The sequence below is a fragment of the Amphiprion ocellaris genome, chromosome 8 (genome assembly GCF_022539595.1).
Source record: "Amphiprion ocellaris isolate individual 3 ecotype Okinawa chromosome 8, ASM2253959v1, whole genome shotgun sequence".
Taxonomy (NCBI): Eukaryota; Metazoa; Chordata; class Actinopteri; family Pomacentridae; genus Amphiprion; species Amphiprion ocellaris.
This window is the reverse complement of record NC_072773.1, coordinates 2145955-2165268: the sequence shown is the minus strand read 5'-3', so window position 1 is coordinate 2165268 and position 19314 is coordinate 2145955. Positions and strand designations below refer to the sequence as shown.

The following is a 19314-nucleotide window of genomic DNA, read 5'->3' as shown; positions in this document are numbered from 1 at the left end:
ACTTCATTTGTCCAAAATGGTTTAAAACTTGATCAAAATGTCAAAACCTCCCGTCCTAAATGTGTCAGATTCAACTAAAATGACCCAAAAAAAAAGTCCATAGTCACTGAAAACTGTCCTAAACTGTTTTAAAAATGTCCAAAGTAACTCACAAATTCATCAAAATGGCTCAAAAACGGTCCAATTTGTCCAAAGTTACTTAAAATATGACTAAAATGACTAAAAACAGTCCTAAATATGTTTAAAATTTACCAAAATGACTACAAAAAATGTCCACAATCACTTGAAGTTTGTCCAAACTGGACCAAACATTTCCCAGAATGTCTCCAATTGGCCTTAAAATCTTTCTGAAATTAGAACAAAAACATTTCAAACACATTTTTCTGATCTCTAACTTTTCTTCTAATGATTTTTATTGACTTTTTTAATTGAAGAAAACGTCGCTAAAATCCGATAAAGTGAGATTCTGATTCTAAAAGCAGATTTAAACGCCTGAACATTAAAGATATTTTAGATTAATCTTCTAAAAATGTGACATAATTTGTCTCAATGAAAAATTTGCTAAAGAAGAAAAATGAAGAAATGAAAGACTGAATTATAGCGAGAAGCTTTGACTGAATGTCCTGTTTTATTTCAGTTTGTTTGGAAAATGTTTGTTTTTAATTTCACTTAATTTATTTTTAATATTAAATCTAGATGATTTTAATTTTTAAATTTATTTTCACATTTTATTTTATATATTAAATCAATATGATTTTCATTTTTTTATTTTCACCTGTTTTCTTGTATTTTTAATATTAAATCAATATGATTTTCATTTTTCTGAATATATTTTCACCTGTTTTTCTAATTTATTTATGATCATTTCACCGTTTTTTAAAATTTAATTTTGTATTTTAATTATCAGAATGAACTGTTCTGTAGCAGGTGATTGTTGAATAAAATAAATTTCTCATTAAATCACTGAATTTTTGTTTCTTTTATTTATTTAAACTGTTGACTATTTCTTCATCTGTTCATTTATCTTGTGTTTGTTGCATCATTTAAAGGGAAATCTTGTGCATCAAACCTGAAAAGGTAAAGAAAATAAAGAATGTTTTAGTTTATTTAAATAATTTAAAAACAGATCTTGTGTTTGTTGCATCATTTAAAGGGAAATCTTGGGCATTAAACCTGAAAATAAATTAAAATAAAGAACATTTTAATGTATTTTTATTGCTGGTTGTTTTTAAGATATCAAAAAAGGATATATAAAAACTTTGAGTCACATTTGAGGCTTTTTTTAAAAAACTTTATTTCCATATAATCCTGATTAAAAACGAGCTCAGAGTTTAAATAAAGCATGAATCTGCAGCTGAAGAAGCTTTTTTCAGCTTCTAAACCCTCATTTCTTGGTTTTTAAAGCGTCTCTGCAGCGTTTTCATCCTAAAATCATCCCATCATCCTGTAAATCCTGCAGCTCGGCAGCTTCCTCTGCTTTCTGAGTCTCAGCATCTTTTCCTGACTCGAGTTATTTTTAAACCTGCTGAGTCCAGACGCTTTAAAGCAGTTTTTTATTCTTTTTTTTTTTCCATGCAGAGGGAGCTGTTCGACATGGAGCCGTGGGAGAGGCCCAGAGAGGAGTTCAAACTGACCAGGAAGCTGGGAGAAGGACACTTTGGACAGGTGTGGGAGGCTCTGTGGAGCTCCGAGAACAAGAAGGTGGCCATCAAGATGCTGAAACAAGGTGAGCTAACGGCTAATCGGACACAGGTTCAACAAATCCAGGCTTTATCTGGGTTAACTGGATCTATTAAACCTAGAAATATCATCAGTATCATGGTCAGCTTTGTTTGTTTATCAAGTTTTCTGCAAACTTTCATTAAAAAATAGGACATTTAAATCACTGGTTCCCTGGATGTGTTCCTGTTTTCTGATAATCCACCAGAGAAAACTTTAACAAGTGACGTTCTGTTCACTCAAAAATGGTCCAAAATGGCTCAAAACCTGATTAAAACTGTCCCAAATGAGTTAGAAATGAACCACAATCACTTGACAACGGTCCAAACCAAAAATTTACCAAACTACGTCCAGCAAGGTGCCTGAAAAGCTTCCAGTTTGACGATAAATTTCCTCAAAATACCCAAAATGTCTCTAAAATGGTCCAGAACGACAAAATTTGTTTAAAATTACTCACAGCTTGGTTAAAATGACCAAAACTGCTCCACAAAAAGTGTCCTCACTCACTTAAAAATTGTCCAAACTGACCCAAAGGTTTACCAAAACACTTCCAACTTTTACAAATTGTACTGAATGCTTCCCAACATCCCTAAAAAATTGGCCAAAATAATAAAAACAAAACCTAAACTGATCCAAAATATATCAAATTTTTCAAAATGGGAAAAAAAAAGGTGTCCAAAATGACTTCAAATGGTCTAAAATGGTCCAGGATTACTAAACTTGTCTAAAATTCCTCAAAACTTCCTCAAAACTTGACAAAAATGACCCAAAGATTTACCAGAACACTTCCAGCTTCTACAAACTGCACAGAAACCTTCCTGAAATATCTACAAAATTGCTTCATATAATAAAAACAAAACCTAAACTGATCCAAAACATCTCAAAAAATTTTCATAATAGGAAAACCCCAAAGTGGAAAAAAATGTGTCCAAAGTGACTTGATTTGTCCAAAATAATTCAACGTTCAATTTAACTAAAACCTGCTCAAAACTTGTTCTGTTGTGTTTGTTTGGGGAGTTAACTTAAAAAGGACTTTTTTTTTTCTGTGATTTTTCTAAATATTATTTGTAATTTAACGTAACAGAGAAAAACGATCAAAATAATAGCTCGAAAATAATATTTTTTAAACTGTTATTTTACAGTTTTTCCTCGTTTTGTTGAATTACAAATAATATTTAGCAAAATCACAGAAAAAAGTTGTCATTTATAAGCTAAACTACCAAAAAGCAAATACCCAAAACATAAACAAATGAAAAACAAGTTTATCAATAAACATTTTTTTATTTGTTTGTTTTTCCTCCAGAGTTGTTTATTTGTTTGTTTTTTCCCTCCAGAGTTGTTTATTTGTTAGTTTTTTCCCCTCCAGAGTTGTTTATTTGTTTGTTTTCCTCCAGAGTTGTTTATTTGTTTGTTTTTCCTCCAGAGTTGTTTATTTGTTTGTTTTCCTCCAGAGTTGTTTATTTGTTTGTTTTTCCTCCAGAGTTGTTTATTTGTTAGTTTTTTCCCTCCAGAGTTCTTTATTTGTTAGTTTTTTCCTTCCAGAATTGTTTATTTGTTAATTTTTTTCCCTCCAGTTGTTTATTTGTTTGTCTTCCTCCAGAGTTGTCTATTTGTTTGTTTTCCTCCAGAGTTGTTTATTTGTTTGTTTTTCCTCCAGAGTTGTTTATTTGTTAGTTTTTTCCCCTCCAGAGTTGTTTATTTGTTTGTTTTTCCTCCAGAGTTGTTTATTTGTTTGTTTTTCCTCTGGAGTTGTTTATTTGTTTGTTTTCCTCCAGAGTTGTTTGTTTGTTTTTCCTCCAGAGTTGTTTATTTATTTGTTTTTTCCCTCCAGAGTTCTTTGTTAGTTTTTTCCTTCCAGAGTTGTTTATTTGTTAATTTTTTTCCCCTCCAGTTGTCTATTTGTTTGTTTTCCTCCAGAGTTGTTTATTTGTTTGTTTTTCCTCCAGAGTTGTTTATTTCTTTGTTTTTTCCCTCCAGAGTTGTTTATTTGTTAGTTTTTTCCTTCCAGAGTTGTTTATTTGTTTGTTTTTTCCCTCCAGAGTTGTTTATTTGTTAATTTTTTTCCCTCCAGTTGTCTATTTGTTTGTTTTCCTCCAGAGTTGTTTATTTGTTTGTTTTTCCTCCAGAGTTGTTTATTTCTTTGTTTTTTCCCTCCAGAGTTGTTTATTTGTTAGTTTTTTCCTTCCAGAGTTGTTTATTTGTTTGTTTTTCCTCCAGAGTTGATTATTTCTTTGTTTTTTTCCTCCAGAGTTGTTTATTTGTTTGTTTTTCCTCCAGAGTTGTTTATTTGTTTTTTCCTCCAGAGTTGTTTATTTGTTTGTTTTCCTCCAGAGTTGTTTATTTGTTTGTTTTTCCTCCAGAGTTGTTTATTTATTTGTTTTTTCCCTCCAGAGTTCTTTGTTAGTTTTTTCCTTCCAGAGTTGTTTATTTGTTAATTTTTTCCCTCCAGTTGTTTATTTGTTTGTTTTCCTCCAGAGTTGTCTATTTGTTTGTTTTTCCTCCAGAGTTGTCTATTTGTTTGTTTTTCCTCCAGAGTTGTTTATTTGTTTGTTTTTCCTCCAGAGTTGTCTATTTGTTTGTTTTCCTCCAGAGTTGTCTATTTGTTTGTTTTCCTCCAGAGTTGTTTATTTGTTTGTTTTTCCTCCAGAGTTGTTTATTTGTTTGTTTTTCCTTCCAGAGTTGTTTATTTGTTTGTTTTTTCCCTCCAGAGTTGTTTATTTGTTTGTTTTTCCTCCAGAGTTGTTTATTTGTTAATTTTTTTCCCTCCAGTTGTCTATTTGTTTGTTTTCCTCCAGAGTTGTTTATTTGTTTGTTTTTCCTCCAGAGTTGTTTATTTCTTTGTTTTTTCCCTCCAGAGTTGTTTATTTGTTAGTTTTTTCCCTCCAGAGTTGTTTATTTGTTAATTTTTTTCCCTCCAGTTGTCTATTTGTTTGTTTTCCTCCAGAGTTGTTTATTTGTTTGTTTTTCCTCCAGAGTTGTTTATTTCTTTGTTTTTTCCCTCCAGAGTTGTTTATTTGTTAGTTTTTTTCCTTCCAGAGTTGTTTATTTGTTTGTTTTTTCCCTCCAGAGTTGTTTATTTGTTAATTTTTTTCCCTCCAGTTGTCTATTTGTTTGTTTTCCTCCAGAGTTGTTTATTTGTTTGTTTTTCCTCCAGAGTTGTTTATTTCTTTGTTTTTTCCCTCCAGAGTTGTTTATTTGTTAGTTTTTTCCTTCCAGAGTTGTTTATTTGTTTGTTTTTTCCCTCCAGAGTTGTTTATTTGTTAATTTTTTTCCCTCCAGTTGTCTATTTGTTTGTTTTCCTCCAGAGTTGTTTATTTGTTTGTTTTTCCTCCAGAGTTGTTTATTTCTTTGTTTTTTCCCTCCAGAGTTGTTTATTTGTTAGTTTTTTCCTTCCAGAGTTGTTTATTTGTTTGTTTTTTCCCTCCAGAGTTGTTTATTTGTTAATTTTTTTCCCTCCAGTTGTCTATTTGTTTGTTTTCCTCCAGAGTTGTTTATTTGTTTGTTTTTCCTCCAGAGTTGTTTATTTCTTTGTTTTTTCCCTCCAGAGTTGTTTATTTGTTAGTTTTTTCCTTCCAGAGTTGTTTATTTGTTTGTTTTTCCTCCAGAGTTGATTATTTCTTTGTTTTTTTTCCTCCAGAGTTGTTTATTTGTTTGTTTTTCCTCCAGAGTTGTTTATTTGTTTTTTTCCTCCAGAGTTGTTTATTTGTTTGTTTTCCTCCAGAGTTGTTTATTTGTTTGTTTTTCCTCCAGAGTTGTTTATTTATTTGTTTTTTCCCTCCAGAGTTCTTTGTTAGTTTTTTCCTTCCAGAGTTGTTTATTTGTTAATTTTTTCCCTCCAGTTGTTTATTTGTTTTTTTTCCTCCAGAGTTGTCTATTTGTTTGTTTTTCCTCCAGAGTTGTCTATTTGTTTGTTTTCCTCCAGAGTTGTCTATTTGTTTGTTTTCCTCCAGAGTTGTTTATTTGTTTGTTTTTCCTCCAGAGTTGTTTATTTGTTTGTTTTTCCTTCCAGAGTTGTTTATTTGTTTGTTTTTTCCCTCCAGAGTTGTTTATTTGTTTGTTTTTCCTCCAGAGGACACCAAGCAGGATGAGTTTGTGAAGGAGGTCCAGGCCCTGAAGAGCCTCCACCACCCTAAACTCATCCAGCTGTTGGCCATGTGCTCCAGAGGTGAACCCGTCTACATCATCACCGAGCTCATGAGCAAAGGAAGCCTCAAGTCCTACCTCACCTGTGAGTCCCTGAACGCACCACGCTGCTCCCGTGGTCATTAAATCTCTCAGAGGTTTTCTAATCCAGTTCTGACAAAAACCCCACATTCTTCTCATTCCTGCCGTCGGGCTGCAGATTTAGCTCTAATACCAACCAAAGATCTGCTTTTATCACAAGAGGAACAAAGAACAATCTATGGAATAAAACGGCTTTTATATGAGCAGAAATACGAGCTGAAAAATCAGAGTAGAAACCAGAAAGCTCCATAAAAACACAATCACCAAAATAAGATAAAAACCTACTCAATCCTGAGTTCTAGTGCCAGAAAAAAATAAATAAAACTTAAAAAAATAAAAATACATTTTCATTGTAAATAAATTAAAATTTAATTAAATTAAATTGCACTGTCAGTGAAATAAAATGAAATAAATTTGCATGTGAGTAAAATGAAATTAATTTTCACTGCAAATTAAATTAAATTATATTAAGCTAAATTGCATGGAGTACAATAAAATGCATTTTCACTGAGTAAAATAAAGAAAAATTTAATTAAACTAAAATGATACAATCAAATAAAGTAAAATTGCATTGTGAATAAAATAGAATAAAATACATTTTCACTATGAATAAAATTGCACTGAATAAAATAAAATGAAATAAAACTACATTTGCATGGGAATAAAATAAATACATTTCCACTGTAAATAAAATCAGGTGAAATGAAATTGCACTGAGTAAAATAAAATACATTTTCACTGTGAATAAAATTAGATTAAATTAAATTACACTGTGAATAAAATAAAATAAAGTACAATTTAATTTCATTTAAATTTAGTTCATAAAATTGGATAAAATAAAGTAAAATTAAGTTTTATTTAATTAAATTAATAAAATTAAATAAAGTAAAATTGTACTGTGAATAAAATAAAATAAAATTCTAAATAAAATCAAAACATTATGGAATAAATCTGTTTAATAATCCTCCTCCTGTGTAATCTGAGCTAAAAACCAGTGTAGAAACCTGAATCAATAATAAATAAATAAACCCGTCATTGGTTCATGACTCAGTTTCTGAGAACAAAAGATCTTCGCTCCATAAAAACTGAACGCCTCGCCTCAGAAACGCCTTCATTACATGATGATTAGCGACTTTACAGCTGATAAACCGGATCCACCGACGGTTAAATTAAAAAAAACTAACCTAGTAGGAATAGAATCACCATTAATTACCTGTAGGTTAAAAGAATTAAACTTTATTAATGAGCTGTAGGTTAAAAGTCTGAACAAGAACCTGCTGCTGTTTTTATAAAATCACTAAAATAAGATTAAACTTTATTAATCCTGAAGGAAATTCTGGTGCCAGAAAAACAAAATGACTCAACAGAAAAAATGCAGCGAATAAAAAGAAGAAAAATGTCAAGATTTAAGTTCAATAAATCAGTGAAATAGTATAAATTAGCTAAAATTAGACTGGAATAGGAAAATAAAACTTAAAATCACACAAGAAAATGTGAATAAAATAAAATAAAATAAAATAAAGAACCTTAAATAAAATTACACTGTGAATAAATTCTAAATAAATTTACACTATGAATAAAATAAGATAAATTCAATTGCACTATGTGTAAAATAAAATACAATTTTACTGTGAATAAAATTAGATAAAACAAAATAAAGTAAAATGATGCTGTGATTATAAAATAGAAATGCACAATGAATAAAGTAAAATAAAATGCATTTTTACTGTGAATGAAATGAAATAAAATTGCACTATGAATACAATTAAATTACATTAAATTGCACAGAAATGATCCTCTAACACTCTTTTCTAACCTGATCCAAAGAGACTAAATATGAAGCATTAAATTCTGAAAAATAATTCTAAAAAATCCAATTATGAGACAATTTAAGCACAAACTGAATCATAAAGTTCATCTGAATGCAGCAGAAACAGCCGGGTTTCCTCCACAATCAAACAAATGTCAGGTTTGTAGTGAAATGAGAGCCTCCATCAGGCAGAGATCCTGGCTGCTGATTGGCTGACTGACCGTCTGTCTGGCTGCCGATTGGCTGCTGGTCCGTGTGTTTCAGCCGCTGAGGGCCAGGTGCTGACGTCGGCTCACCTGATCTACATGGGCAGCCAGGTGGCGGAGGGCATGGCCTACCTGGAGGACCGGAACATCGTCCACAGAGACCTGGCAGCCAGAAACATCCTGGTGGGAGACGACCTGGTCTGTAAGGTGGCCGACTTCGGTCTGGCTCGGATCATCAAGGTGTGTAGTTCCTCAGAGAGTCTGAGCCGTGTTCTGCTGAAATATTCATAACGAGACACGACAACAACAACCTCTGACTGTAAATAAACCAGCTGTGATCCTGTTAAACGGGAAACAACATTTTTATCCTGTAAATAAACTCATTTATCCAGGTTCTGAGAACAAAACATCGTAGCTCCAGAAAAACACAATAAAACCAAAATAAATAAAAACTTTATATATCCTGCAGGAAATTGTTGTGCCAGAAAACATACAATTAAATTTTAAAAAAATAAAACAAAGATGATATTACACTGTGAATAAAATACACATATAGTTATATATGTATAGTATAGTATAGTATAGTAGAGTAGAGTATAGTATAGTATAGTATAGTGTAGTGTAGTGTAGTGTAGCGTACAGTAGAATAGAATAGAATAGGGTGTAATATATATATATCTATATATATATATATATATATATATATATATATATATATATATATATATATATATATATATATATATTATACTATACTAGTATAGTATAGGACTAGTGATATACTAGTATAGTACTAGTCCTATACTAGTACTATACTATACACTGTACTCTAGTATAATATAGTATAGCATAGTATAGTATACTAGTGCTATACTAGTATAGTGTAGTGTATAACATATTGTATACTAGTACTTTAATATAGGACAGATACTATTCTATATTATATATAGTATAGTATATATAGCACAGAATAGTATACTATCATAGTACTAGTGTACTAGTATAGTATAGCATAGTAGTACTATACTATACTCGTATAGTATAGTACTACTATGCTATATTAGTATAGTATTGTACAGTATGTTAATATACTATACTATACTAGTACTAATGTATAGTACTATAGTACTATACAATAGTACTCTACTAGTATACTATACTATACTCTACTATACTCTACTAGTACTATACTAGTACTATACTATACTATACTATACTATACTATACTATACTATACTATACTATACTATACTATACTATACTATACTATACTCCACTGGTATTGTATAATACTATAGTACTAGTATACTAGTATAGTAGTAGGGTAAATGTGTTTAGGGTAAATACAGATAAATAAGCCAAAATGTGCAGTGAATAAAAATAAACAGTAACAAAAATCTAAAATGCAAAATGTCCTGAATGTAAAGAATGTATAAATGTTAAAATATTTAAATGAACTCATCAGGACATGAATGGATTTAGACTGTAAAACAGATGTAATAAAATGTTTATGTGGTAATATAGTATATTGTTTATTATAAATATCTTCTATTATTTGTTATAAATATCTTCTGTTGTTTAATATAAATATCTTCTATTCTTTACTATAAATATATTCTATTATGTATTATAAATGTCTTCTATTATTTAATATAAATATCTTCTCTTATTTATTATAAATATATTCTATTATTTATTATAAATATATTCTTTTTTTACTATGAATATATTATATTATTTATTCTAAATATATTATTGATTTGAAATATAATCTATTATTTATTATAAATATATTCTATAATTTATTTGAAATACATTCTATTATTTATTATAAATGTGTTCTTTTATTTTGGAGACAGCGGGTAGTTTCCTGTTTGTATCTAACAGATTTCCCTCCGTCCTATAGGACAGCGTCTACACAGCCAGTCGCAGCACTAAGATCCCGGTGCGATGGACGGCTCCAGAGGCGGCCATCTACCAGCGGTTCTCTGTGAAGTCAGACGTTTGGTCGTTTGGAGTGCTGCTGTACGAGATGATGTCACGAGGAAAGATGCCTTACGAAGGTACGACATCACTTCCTGTTTCTGAGTGAGTCAACCTGGAAGGAATTCAGAGCATGTGGACGTGAAAACACCATGAGTCAGCGGGTGTTAACTCAGGTTGTCACGTGTTTTAACCTGAGAAGAGGTGGACGAATGGGAATTTAAAGATTTAAAGGCTTGAAATATTCAAAAATGACTCCATTTATCAGATAAAAAATGTAAAGTCTGCTGTTCTGTTGGGGAAAATCCATCAAAATTATTTTAGTCTACTTGTCCTGTTAAAAAATTCACCAAAAATAAACTGTGTTAACCAGATTCTGTAAAAAACAAAAATTCATAATAGTCATTAGTGACTAAACTGTAACAAACAGTTAAATAACAATTCAAGGATTTTTGGCTGTTTACACAGGACTTTATATTGCAGTAAAAAAAAAATTAGGCCACAGTGAGGAAAAATGTGGCTTTTCTATTTTTCTGGCAGTTCTTGAACTACTCATTTGAGAGCCTGTGGACCCAAAACATGCTGGTGGGTTTCAAAAGGCTGTTCAGGCTGTTTTTTTTTTTAAATGACTCCATTGATCAACTAGAAACTGTAAAAAAAAAAAAAAGAAAAGAAAAGAAAAAAAATGCTGTTCTAATGGGTAAAACAACCAAATTCCCTCAAAATTACTTTATTCTGTGTGTCTAGTTTAAAAAATCACTAAAAATAAACTGTGTGTTAATCAGATTCTGCAAAAAAACAAAAAATTCTGCTCTCCTTGACCTAACAGTGAAGCCTTTAGTGGCTCACCTGTGACCAAAAGTTAAATAACAACAATTCAGGGAATTTTTGGCTGAACTGCAGGAAGTGTTCACACAAAATAGAGGTGCAGGACTTTATATTGCTGTAAAAAATGAGGCCACAGTGAAGAAAAATTAGACAGAAAGCACATAAACAACCAGAAACTGCTGCTAGAAGTTCAGAGAGTTAATCTCCAAAACACTAAGAGACCAGCAGGAACAAATGGGCTAAATTTTTAAAGATTTTTCAGCTTCCAGATCTTTTTTTTTGGATTTGTGTTATTTCCCATATGTTCAAACCTCTGAACTCCAGTTTTTTGGTGTTTCCTGTCACATTTTTAGTCGCTACTGGCTCATTTTTCACTGCAATATGAAGTCAAATCACTAGAAAACACCTGAATAGAGCCACAAAACCCAACTGAAGCTGTTTAATTTAGCTACGACTTGCAACTGACTAGTAACTGACTAGAGATCTACTGGATATCTCAGCATTTTCTCAAACATTTGCTGCATTTTCAAGGTGGATAAATGATGTTGGACATTGAATTTTTAAGAAAAATGTAAAAACATACATGGAAGGAGTTAAATTTATCATTCATGCAATGTTTTACTGTTGTTTCTTGCTTGTTTGTTATTTTTAGACAGAAGAACCCTGTTGGTCAAATAACATTTCAATAAAAATCTAAATTTGGCATCAGTAGGAATAATTTTGGGTCCATTTATGAGAAACAGTGGTCTTGTCAGAGAGATTCACAGATATAATTGGAGGTATAAACTCCTCAAAAGTTCCTCCATTGTTGGTTTTGGTGTTTGCAGAAAGAAAAATAGAAGTCTTATGTTAACATTTTAATCGATCTGCGATCGTTCTTTCAACTTAACTGAACATCTTGACTCAGTTATTTTTAAAGGTTTCGATGTCTTTACCTTCCAGAGTTGGATTTTGCATCAGATTTGAACATAAAAAGGTAAATAAATGAGCCAACTGCTTTCATATGTGTCCTCTTCAGGTAAAAGCAATAAGGAGGTGCTGGACCTGCTGTCGTCGGGGTTCCGGCTGCCGTGTCCGACTCGATGTCCTCAGAACATTTACCGCATCATGATGGACTGCTGGGCCGCCGAGCCCTCCAAGAGACCGTCCTTCCACGCCCTGCACAGCCAGCTGGACTCCATCTACGCCCGGATCTATTTCAAATCCATCGAGGTGTAGAAGCGGGACGGTTTAAGACTCCAGGAACATGAAGGAAAGAACCGGTGATGACGGCACAACAGGGTACTTTAAAAAACACAGAGACGTGAAGAGACAGATGGTGGAGAAGTGAAATAAAAGGAGGAAAAACCTGAAATAAAGCTGAGGAATTGTTGGTTTCTCAGGCTGAAAGAAGGACCTGAGTATAAATGAACACTGAAGCCCTGAGCACATTCACAGAACCAACGGTTTTTAATTTTCTACCCTCCTTTTGTGTTTTCTAAACGACGGTGTATTTCTTCTGTACGTGCCATGTTTGAATGAATCTTTGGACTGCAAACACCAGAGACGTGGAGTTTATGTGCAATAATGAATGCTTGCTGGGTTCTTAGTAGCAGATCCAGACTAGATATCTAATATATGGACTGATTGTCAGCATATTTAGTCCCACTGAGGAATAATCCGGGGATTCCACGATTTTTCATCACATTTTGTAATGAACAGTCTCTTATTCTGAAATGACGACCAATGAGCTTCAGCTGTGGTTTGAAGTTAAAGGACGGACCAGAGTTTTCCACCAACAGAGAGCTGTTTCAGTTCACATTTAGCTTTAAGACGCACTCGAACAAATCGTACAACAGTTTGGGTCCAATGTTTATCTGATGAGAAGGTTGATGCCACTTAAGTGTCTTTATTAGCTAAAGAGTTGAACATAGTCTGAGTCCAGAAGACATAGAAGAACTCAGATGTGTTTTTCCTCCTAAATGTCATGGTTCTATCTGCTGGACTGATGAAGTTCTGAGGCTCAGAAATGATGGAAAAAGTCCATTAAAAAGTGATAAATCTGGACCCACCTCTATGGACTTCAAGGACCTGGAATGTTCTAAGTGAGACTAAACTTAAAGACTGGAAGCAGGAAAGGAGAACATCCCCTGGAGAAAGTTCTAGAGTAGACCTACTGACAACTGTAGAAAGTTCTAGAGTAGACCTACCGACAACTGGAAAGATCACTGATTAATACCTGCTATCTTGTTTTTTAAGCCTGTACTTCAACAGAAATACAAATACAACGATACAAATTATGTAAAATAATAGAAAACGCTGCAGTATCACCACAAACAACATGTTAAATCACTACAATGAGTCAAAAATAACCATAAAAGGATGCAAAATTAGGACAAAAAAAACTGCAAAATATCCAAAACAGGAAGTAGAATCACAACAAATGGTCCAAATTACCACAAAGACACAAAATAACCACAAAAAAGATGCAAAAATAACTAAAAACAGGAAGTAGAATCACAGTAAAAACTCAAAGTTACAACAAAGACACAAAACCACAACTAAAAAATGCAAACTAACCAAAAAAACAGGAAGTAGAATCACAACAGAGTCCAAATTACATCAACAACTCAAAATAACCACAAAAAGATGCAAAATAACCAAAAAATAGGTAATAGAATCACAACACAGTCCAAATTACAGCTAAGACTCAAAATGACCACAAAAAGAGGCAAAATTGCCCAAAAAAAAAAAGCAGGAAGTAAAATCAAAATAAAGAGTCCAAATTACAGCAAGGACCCAAAATAAGCACAAAAAATGCAAAATGACCAAAAAACAGGACGTAGAATCACAACAAAGAGTCCAAATTACCACAAAGACTCAAAGTAACCACAAAAAGAGGCAAAATAACTTAAAACAGAAAGTAGAATGACAACAAAGAGTCCAAATTACCAGAAAGACACAAAACAACTAAAAAGCACAAAATATAACCAAGAAACAGGAAGTAGAATCACAACAAAGAGTCCAAATTACAGCAAGGACCCAAAGTAACCACAAAAAATGCAAAATAACCAAAAGCAGGAAGTAGTATCACAATAAAGAGTCCAAATTACTATTAAAGACACAAAACTATTACATTTTAAAGAATTATTTGATATATGAAGCTAGAATTTCACAGATACTGATTTAAATCTTCATAGTTTCTTCACCGTTTCCTCAAACAGAATCAGAATGCTGTGAACATTGAGTTGTTAGAGTTTCTGCTGATTGGTTGGCAAGAAGACTGTTTCCTTGTGCTTTTGGTTGTTATGCTAAGCTAAGCTAACTACCTGCTGGTTGTATTTAACACGCTGACATCAGAGTGGCATCAAACTTCTCATCTAACTCTTCTTAAAGAGGCGATGTTACCCAATGGTTTAATCACCGTCTTTATGCTAACAAGCCTGAAAACTTGCCTCATGGAAGCACGTTAACATGCTAGCCTTAGCATGTTAGCATGCTGATCAGCATACATCAGTAACATGCTGAAGGAGAACAAAAAGCCTGAGAGGTGCTAACATGCTAACACTGTTCCACTAATGCGACTAAATGATCTCCACTCTGGCGCCACTCTCAGGACAAACTTCAAGCGTCTAAGCGTCTACCGGGTTTATTTTCTGTCTTCACTGTTGGTCTTTCAGTGTTTTCTTCATTCCAGCTTCTGTTACAGGGATTTAGGAGGATTTTAGACATTGTGTCTCCAGAATATTCTTCAAATCGTTTTCGTCCTCATGAGATATATTTAGTGGCGGAGCTTTAAAAGCCGGCGCGCCACCGTGCCATGTGTCCAGGCCTTACGTCACTAAAGGCCACAATAAAGGCCAGTTACAACTAGAGTGCCTATGTTTACAATGCTGACTCAAAAAAACTACAAACATGGACTAGAAGGACTACAAACAGACCTGAAGGGGTTGGATTTGTGCACCACACCACGATGTCGCACTGTGCAACGCAACCTGAGAACGGCGCAAATCTAACTCGGGTCTTTTATGCATGAAGTTCACAGCAGACGAAGCCAAGTTCAGGAAACTTGAGCCATAATCATCAAACCACCAGTCGGAGTTTGTTTGTTTGTTTGTTTTCACCTGGATGCAATCAGGAACCAAACACCAGTAATGCAAAGAATAAAGTATTTTAAGTATTGTTTTGAAATGTGTCTGTGCTTTTACTTCCTACACTGAAACTTTAGAAACCAATTTACTGATTTAAATTTGGCTGCTGTGGTCGTAATAGTTTCCTAGCGCAGCTCTGCTCTGCTCCCAGAGCTCCTGCAACACTTGAAACTCCTTATAAGTCCGGAACACCGATACGATACGAGCCTTTATTAATCTACGGTGGGGAAATCTGCCTTGGTGCAGCGGCATTATGTAAAAAATACGAGTGAAAAATGAGCCAAACACAAAGAGTAAAATGAAGTGTAAAATGTCCGATCTACATTTAACTACAAAACCATCCTTCAGGAACCCAGTTTTTAATTATTAGAAGTTATGGTAGAAGCCTCTCAATAAAGAAACACGCTGAAGACTCATTTAATTTTCCTGTTTTTAAATTAAATTATGTGGTTGATTTTGGAACAATGTTGTAAATGTTCCTTAATGCAGGTTTTGGATGCTGGTTTTGTAGATTTGGATATATCTGGATTTGACTTTCTGCCAACAGATTTGAGGATAAATGACTCAACACTGCTGCTACGGTCCATATATATATGTTTTACGTAGATTTTTTTTGCACAAAGTTACTATTGTAATGCTGAATACAATCCTACGGTTGTTGTCTTTGTCATTACAATATCAATGTAAAAGAGCATTTCCTGTTTCAGTGACAGAAATTTTGCACAAATAATGACCAAACTGTCAAAAACGAAACTGTTTAAGGAGGTTATTCCTCACGTTGTGATTTCATTGGCCACCCAGATTCTTCCTCGTCTGCACCACAGAAAACCTATCCAGGAATTAGTCTGATTCCAAAACCCTGCAAGCATCTAGGAACATAAAATAATAATCACTGTGAACTCCAACGGTTCCTCTGCAGTGGTGATGTTGAGGAACCCTGACAGGTTTCTTCTACTTCTGACAGTTTACTGCAGGGATGTCTTTTCAGTCATTCCAGTTCATATTTAACACATTTAAGGCAAAATTAAAATAAATATTCAGGTTTTTGGATAACTTTTGAGTCACTTTGGAGAAATTAAATTTTTTTTAGGCCATGCTGACTCGTTTTAAACAAGCTGGTGTCATTTTTATCAAGTTTAAAGTCATTCTGGAAAAGCTTTGAGACATTTTGGACAAAATAAGTTGTTTTCCGCATATTTTCAAGTAGTTTTGCAAAGGGTCTGGTGTAATTTGGACACCTTCAGGGCATTTTGGACAATTTTTAAGTAAATTTGTACAAACAGAAACAAATAGAACACATCCAGAGTACCAGTGGTTGTTTCTAGGACTCTATGTCACAGACATTAAATTTTAGTAAATTTAAGTTTTCAAGTTCTGAGTCGTTGTGTAAAAGTTTCTAGGTGTTTAGAGTCGGTGTTTGAGGTCATTTGGTCGATGTTTTTGTCATTCTGGCTTCCCTTAGGCAATATTATTAGGAAGCACTGTATTAATTTCCATTGTTACCCTGACGACACTCAATTGTATTTATCTATGAAGCCAGATGAAACTAATCAGCTAGCTAGACTGCAAGATTGTCTTAAGGACATAATGACCTGGATGACCTATAATTTCTTACTACTAAATTCAGACAAGACTGAAGTCATTGTATTTGGCCCCAAACATCTTAGAGAATTGCTTTCAAAGCATATAGTTACTCTGGATGGCATTACATTGGCCTCCAGTACTACTGTGAGGAACCTCGGTGTTATCTTTGACCAGGACATGTCCTTTAACTCGCACATAAAACAAATCTGTAGGACTTCCTTTTTCCACCTGAGAAATATTGTGAAAATCAGGAACATCCTGTCTCAGAGTGATGCAGAAAAACTAGTCCATGCATTTGTTACTTCTAGGCTTGACTACTGTAGTTCCTTATTATCAGGTTGTCCCAATAGCTCTCTGAAACATCTACAGCTGATCCAAAATGCTGCAGCCAGAGTACTGACGGGAGTTAGCAAGAGAGATCATATTTCTCCTATATTGGTTTCTCTTCATTGGCTTCCTGTGAAATCTAGAATAGAATTCAAAATCCTTCTTCTGACATATAAAGCTCTTAACAACCAATCTCCATCATATCTTAAAGACCTGATAGTACCATATTATCCTAGCAGAACTCTTCGCTCTCAAACTGCAGGCTTACTTGTTGTTCCTAGAATCTCTAAAAGTAGAATGGGAGGCAGAGCCTTCAGTTATCAGGCACCTCTCCTGTGGAACCAGCTCCCAGTTTGGGTTCTGGAGGTGGACACCCTCTCTATTTTTAAGACCAGGCTTAAAACCTTCCTTTTTGACAAAGCTTATAGTTAGGGCTGACTGGGGGACCCTGACGGGGTATGCTGGTGTTTTCATTTGCACAACTGACTTCCCCTCTTGACGTCCCTTTAGTTTGCCCCTAGTTATGCTGCTATAGGCCTAGACTGCTGGGGAACCTCTCTTGATGCACTGAGCCCTTCTCTAACTACCTATGTATTTACTATATATACCATTATTGCATTACATTCACTCTGTTTCTTTCTGTGTCCTTTCTCCGAGTGTCCCTGGTCCCAGAGCTGGATGCTGGATGCTTCAGATGTGTGGTTGTGTTTTATGGTCCTTGTGTCCCACCCCCCACCTCTCTATCTCTACCCCTCTACCTCCATCCCTCTATCTCTACCTCTCTACCTCTTCTGTCCCTCTCAACCCACCCGGCCAGCAGCAGATGGTTCCCCCACATTAGAGCTGGTTCTGCTCGAGGTTTTTTTCCCTGTTAAAGGGTGTTTTCCTGCCACTGTCTCCTTAGGGCTGCTCTGGGGGTTCAGGCATATGGGTTCTGTAAAGCGTCTCGAGACAATTTGACTGTAATTGGCGCTATATAAATAAAATTGAATTGAATTGAATTGAATTGAATTGAATTGAAATTTTTGGCTCATTTGGACACATTTAAGACAATTTTTGAGTAACTTGTCACATTTCTAACACATTTCTAGTGATTTTGGATGAATTGTGAATCTTTTTGGCCACTTTTTTTGTCATTTTGTAAAGATCTTCTTGTAATTTTGATAGATTCGAGGTGTTTTTGGACATTTATTGACTCATTTTGGACACATTCAAGACACTTTTTGAATCATTTATGACATTTTTAACACATTTATTGGTATTTTGGACATATTTCTAGTGATTCTAGACAAATTATGAGTCATTTTTTAAAGATTATGTTGCAATTTTGATAAAATTGTATTTCTGGACAATTATCTGCTCAGTCTGAATGCATTTAAGACACTTTTTGAGTCATTTGGGGCATTTTTAAAAAATATTTGTAGGTATTTTTCAGATGTATTTCTAGTGATTTTAGATTAATTACGAGTCATTTTGGCCACCCAAAGGCGACAGAAGTGACGGGTTGTGTTTTTGTGCTGCAGTTTCTTCAGTGTTAAATATTCCAGTCAGGAATTACTGAGTCACCATGACGGTAAACGGAGACCACATGGAGTGTGTGCGTTAAAGTGTGTGTTTAAGTGTGTGTCTGTCTGTTTATGTGTGTGTTTGTGTGTTGATGACATGTCCTAGACAATCCCAGACATGAGACAAGGACACCGGAGAGCAGAAACAACATCCTCATCTTCAGTATTGATCCCTGGATCTGAACTAGCAACACACACACACACTTAAACACACACATTTAAAGACACACACACACTCAGGTTAAGTGAATTAGGGTTTAGGATGGAGGAAGCTGTGGGCGGAGCTGCAGCGGCAGATAATGGAAGCGAAGGAAACTCAATTTGCAGGAAGGAGATCAGAAGATGAAAACGAAAGTGAAGGACGAGGAAAGAAGTGGTTTGAATTTGAAGAAGACTGGATGGTGTTTCCATGTTCCACCGTCACTATTAATCAGACGCTTTATGGATGAAATATTCTCAATAACTGCACTTTAGAACGAGATGTTTGGGTTCAACAACAAAATAACGCAACTGTTTGCATTTGAGGAGGAAACACATCAGAGTTCTGCTAAAAACTGAGCCCAGATCAGGACGGATGCCGGGATTTATTGAGTCTTCTCACCAACTAATCAGCAGAAACTCCAAGAACTCACAGCTTCTGTTCACCAGGAAATAGTTAGAATTCCTGCAGAAAAAGTCCCCATGAACCTGAATATTGTTGTGTTTTTATTTCTGTTTAAGTTCAGGCTTAAAAAAACAGATATCAGATATTAATCAGTGATCTGTACAGTTGTCGGTAGGTATACTCTAGAACTTTCTCCAGTTGTCGGTAGGTCTACTCTAGAACTTCCTCCAGTTGTCGGTAGGTCTACTCTAGAACTTTCTCCAGTTGTCGGTAGGTCTACTCTAGAACTTTCTCCAGTTGTCGGTAGATCTACTCTAGAACTTTCTCCAGTTGT

General features: G+C 34.2%; 1 protein-coding gene across 1 annotated transcript in view; it reads left to right on the top strand.

The window, feature by feature from the left end:
• srms (src-related kinase lacking C-terminal regulatory tyrosine and N-terminal myristylation sites) overlaps positions 1 to 14940 on the top strand; it is a 41148-nt gene extending 26208 nt beyond the window's left edge. Inside the window, exons 4-8 of the mRNA XM_055012996.1 lie at positions 1579 to 1726; positions 5789 to 5947; positions 8018 to 8199; positions 9866 to 10022; positions 11789 to 14940. Coding sequence (XP_054868971.1) covers positions 1579 to 1726; positions 5789 to 5947; positions 8018 to 8199; positions 9866 to 10022; positions 11789 to 11988 — 846 coding nt within the window. The 3' untranslated portion in view covers positions 11989 to 14940. The remainder of the gene's footprint in view (positions 1 to 1578; positions 1727 to 5788; positions 5948 to 8017; positions 8200 to 9865; positions 10023 to 11788) is intronic.
• Positions 14941 to 19314: the final 4374 nt, after the last annotated feature.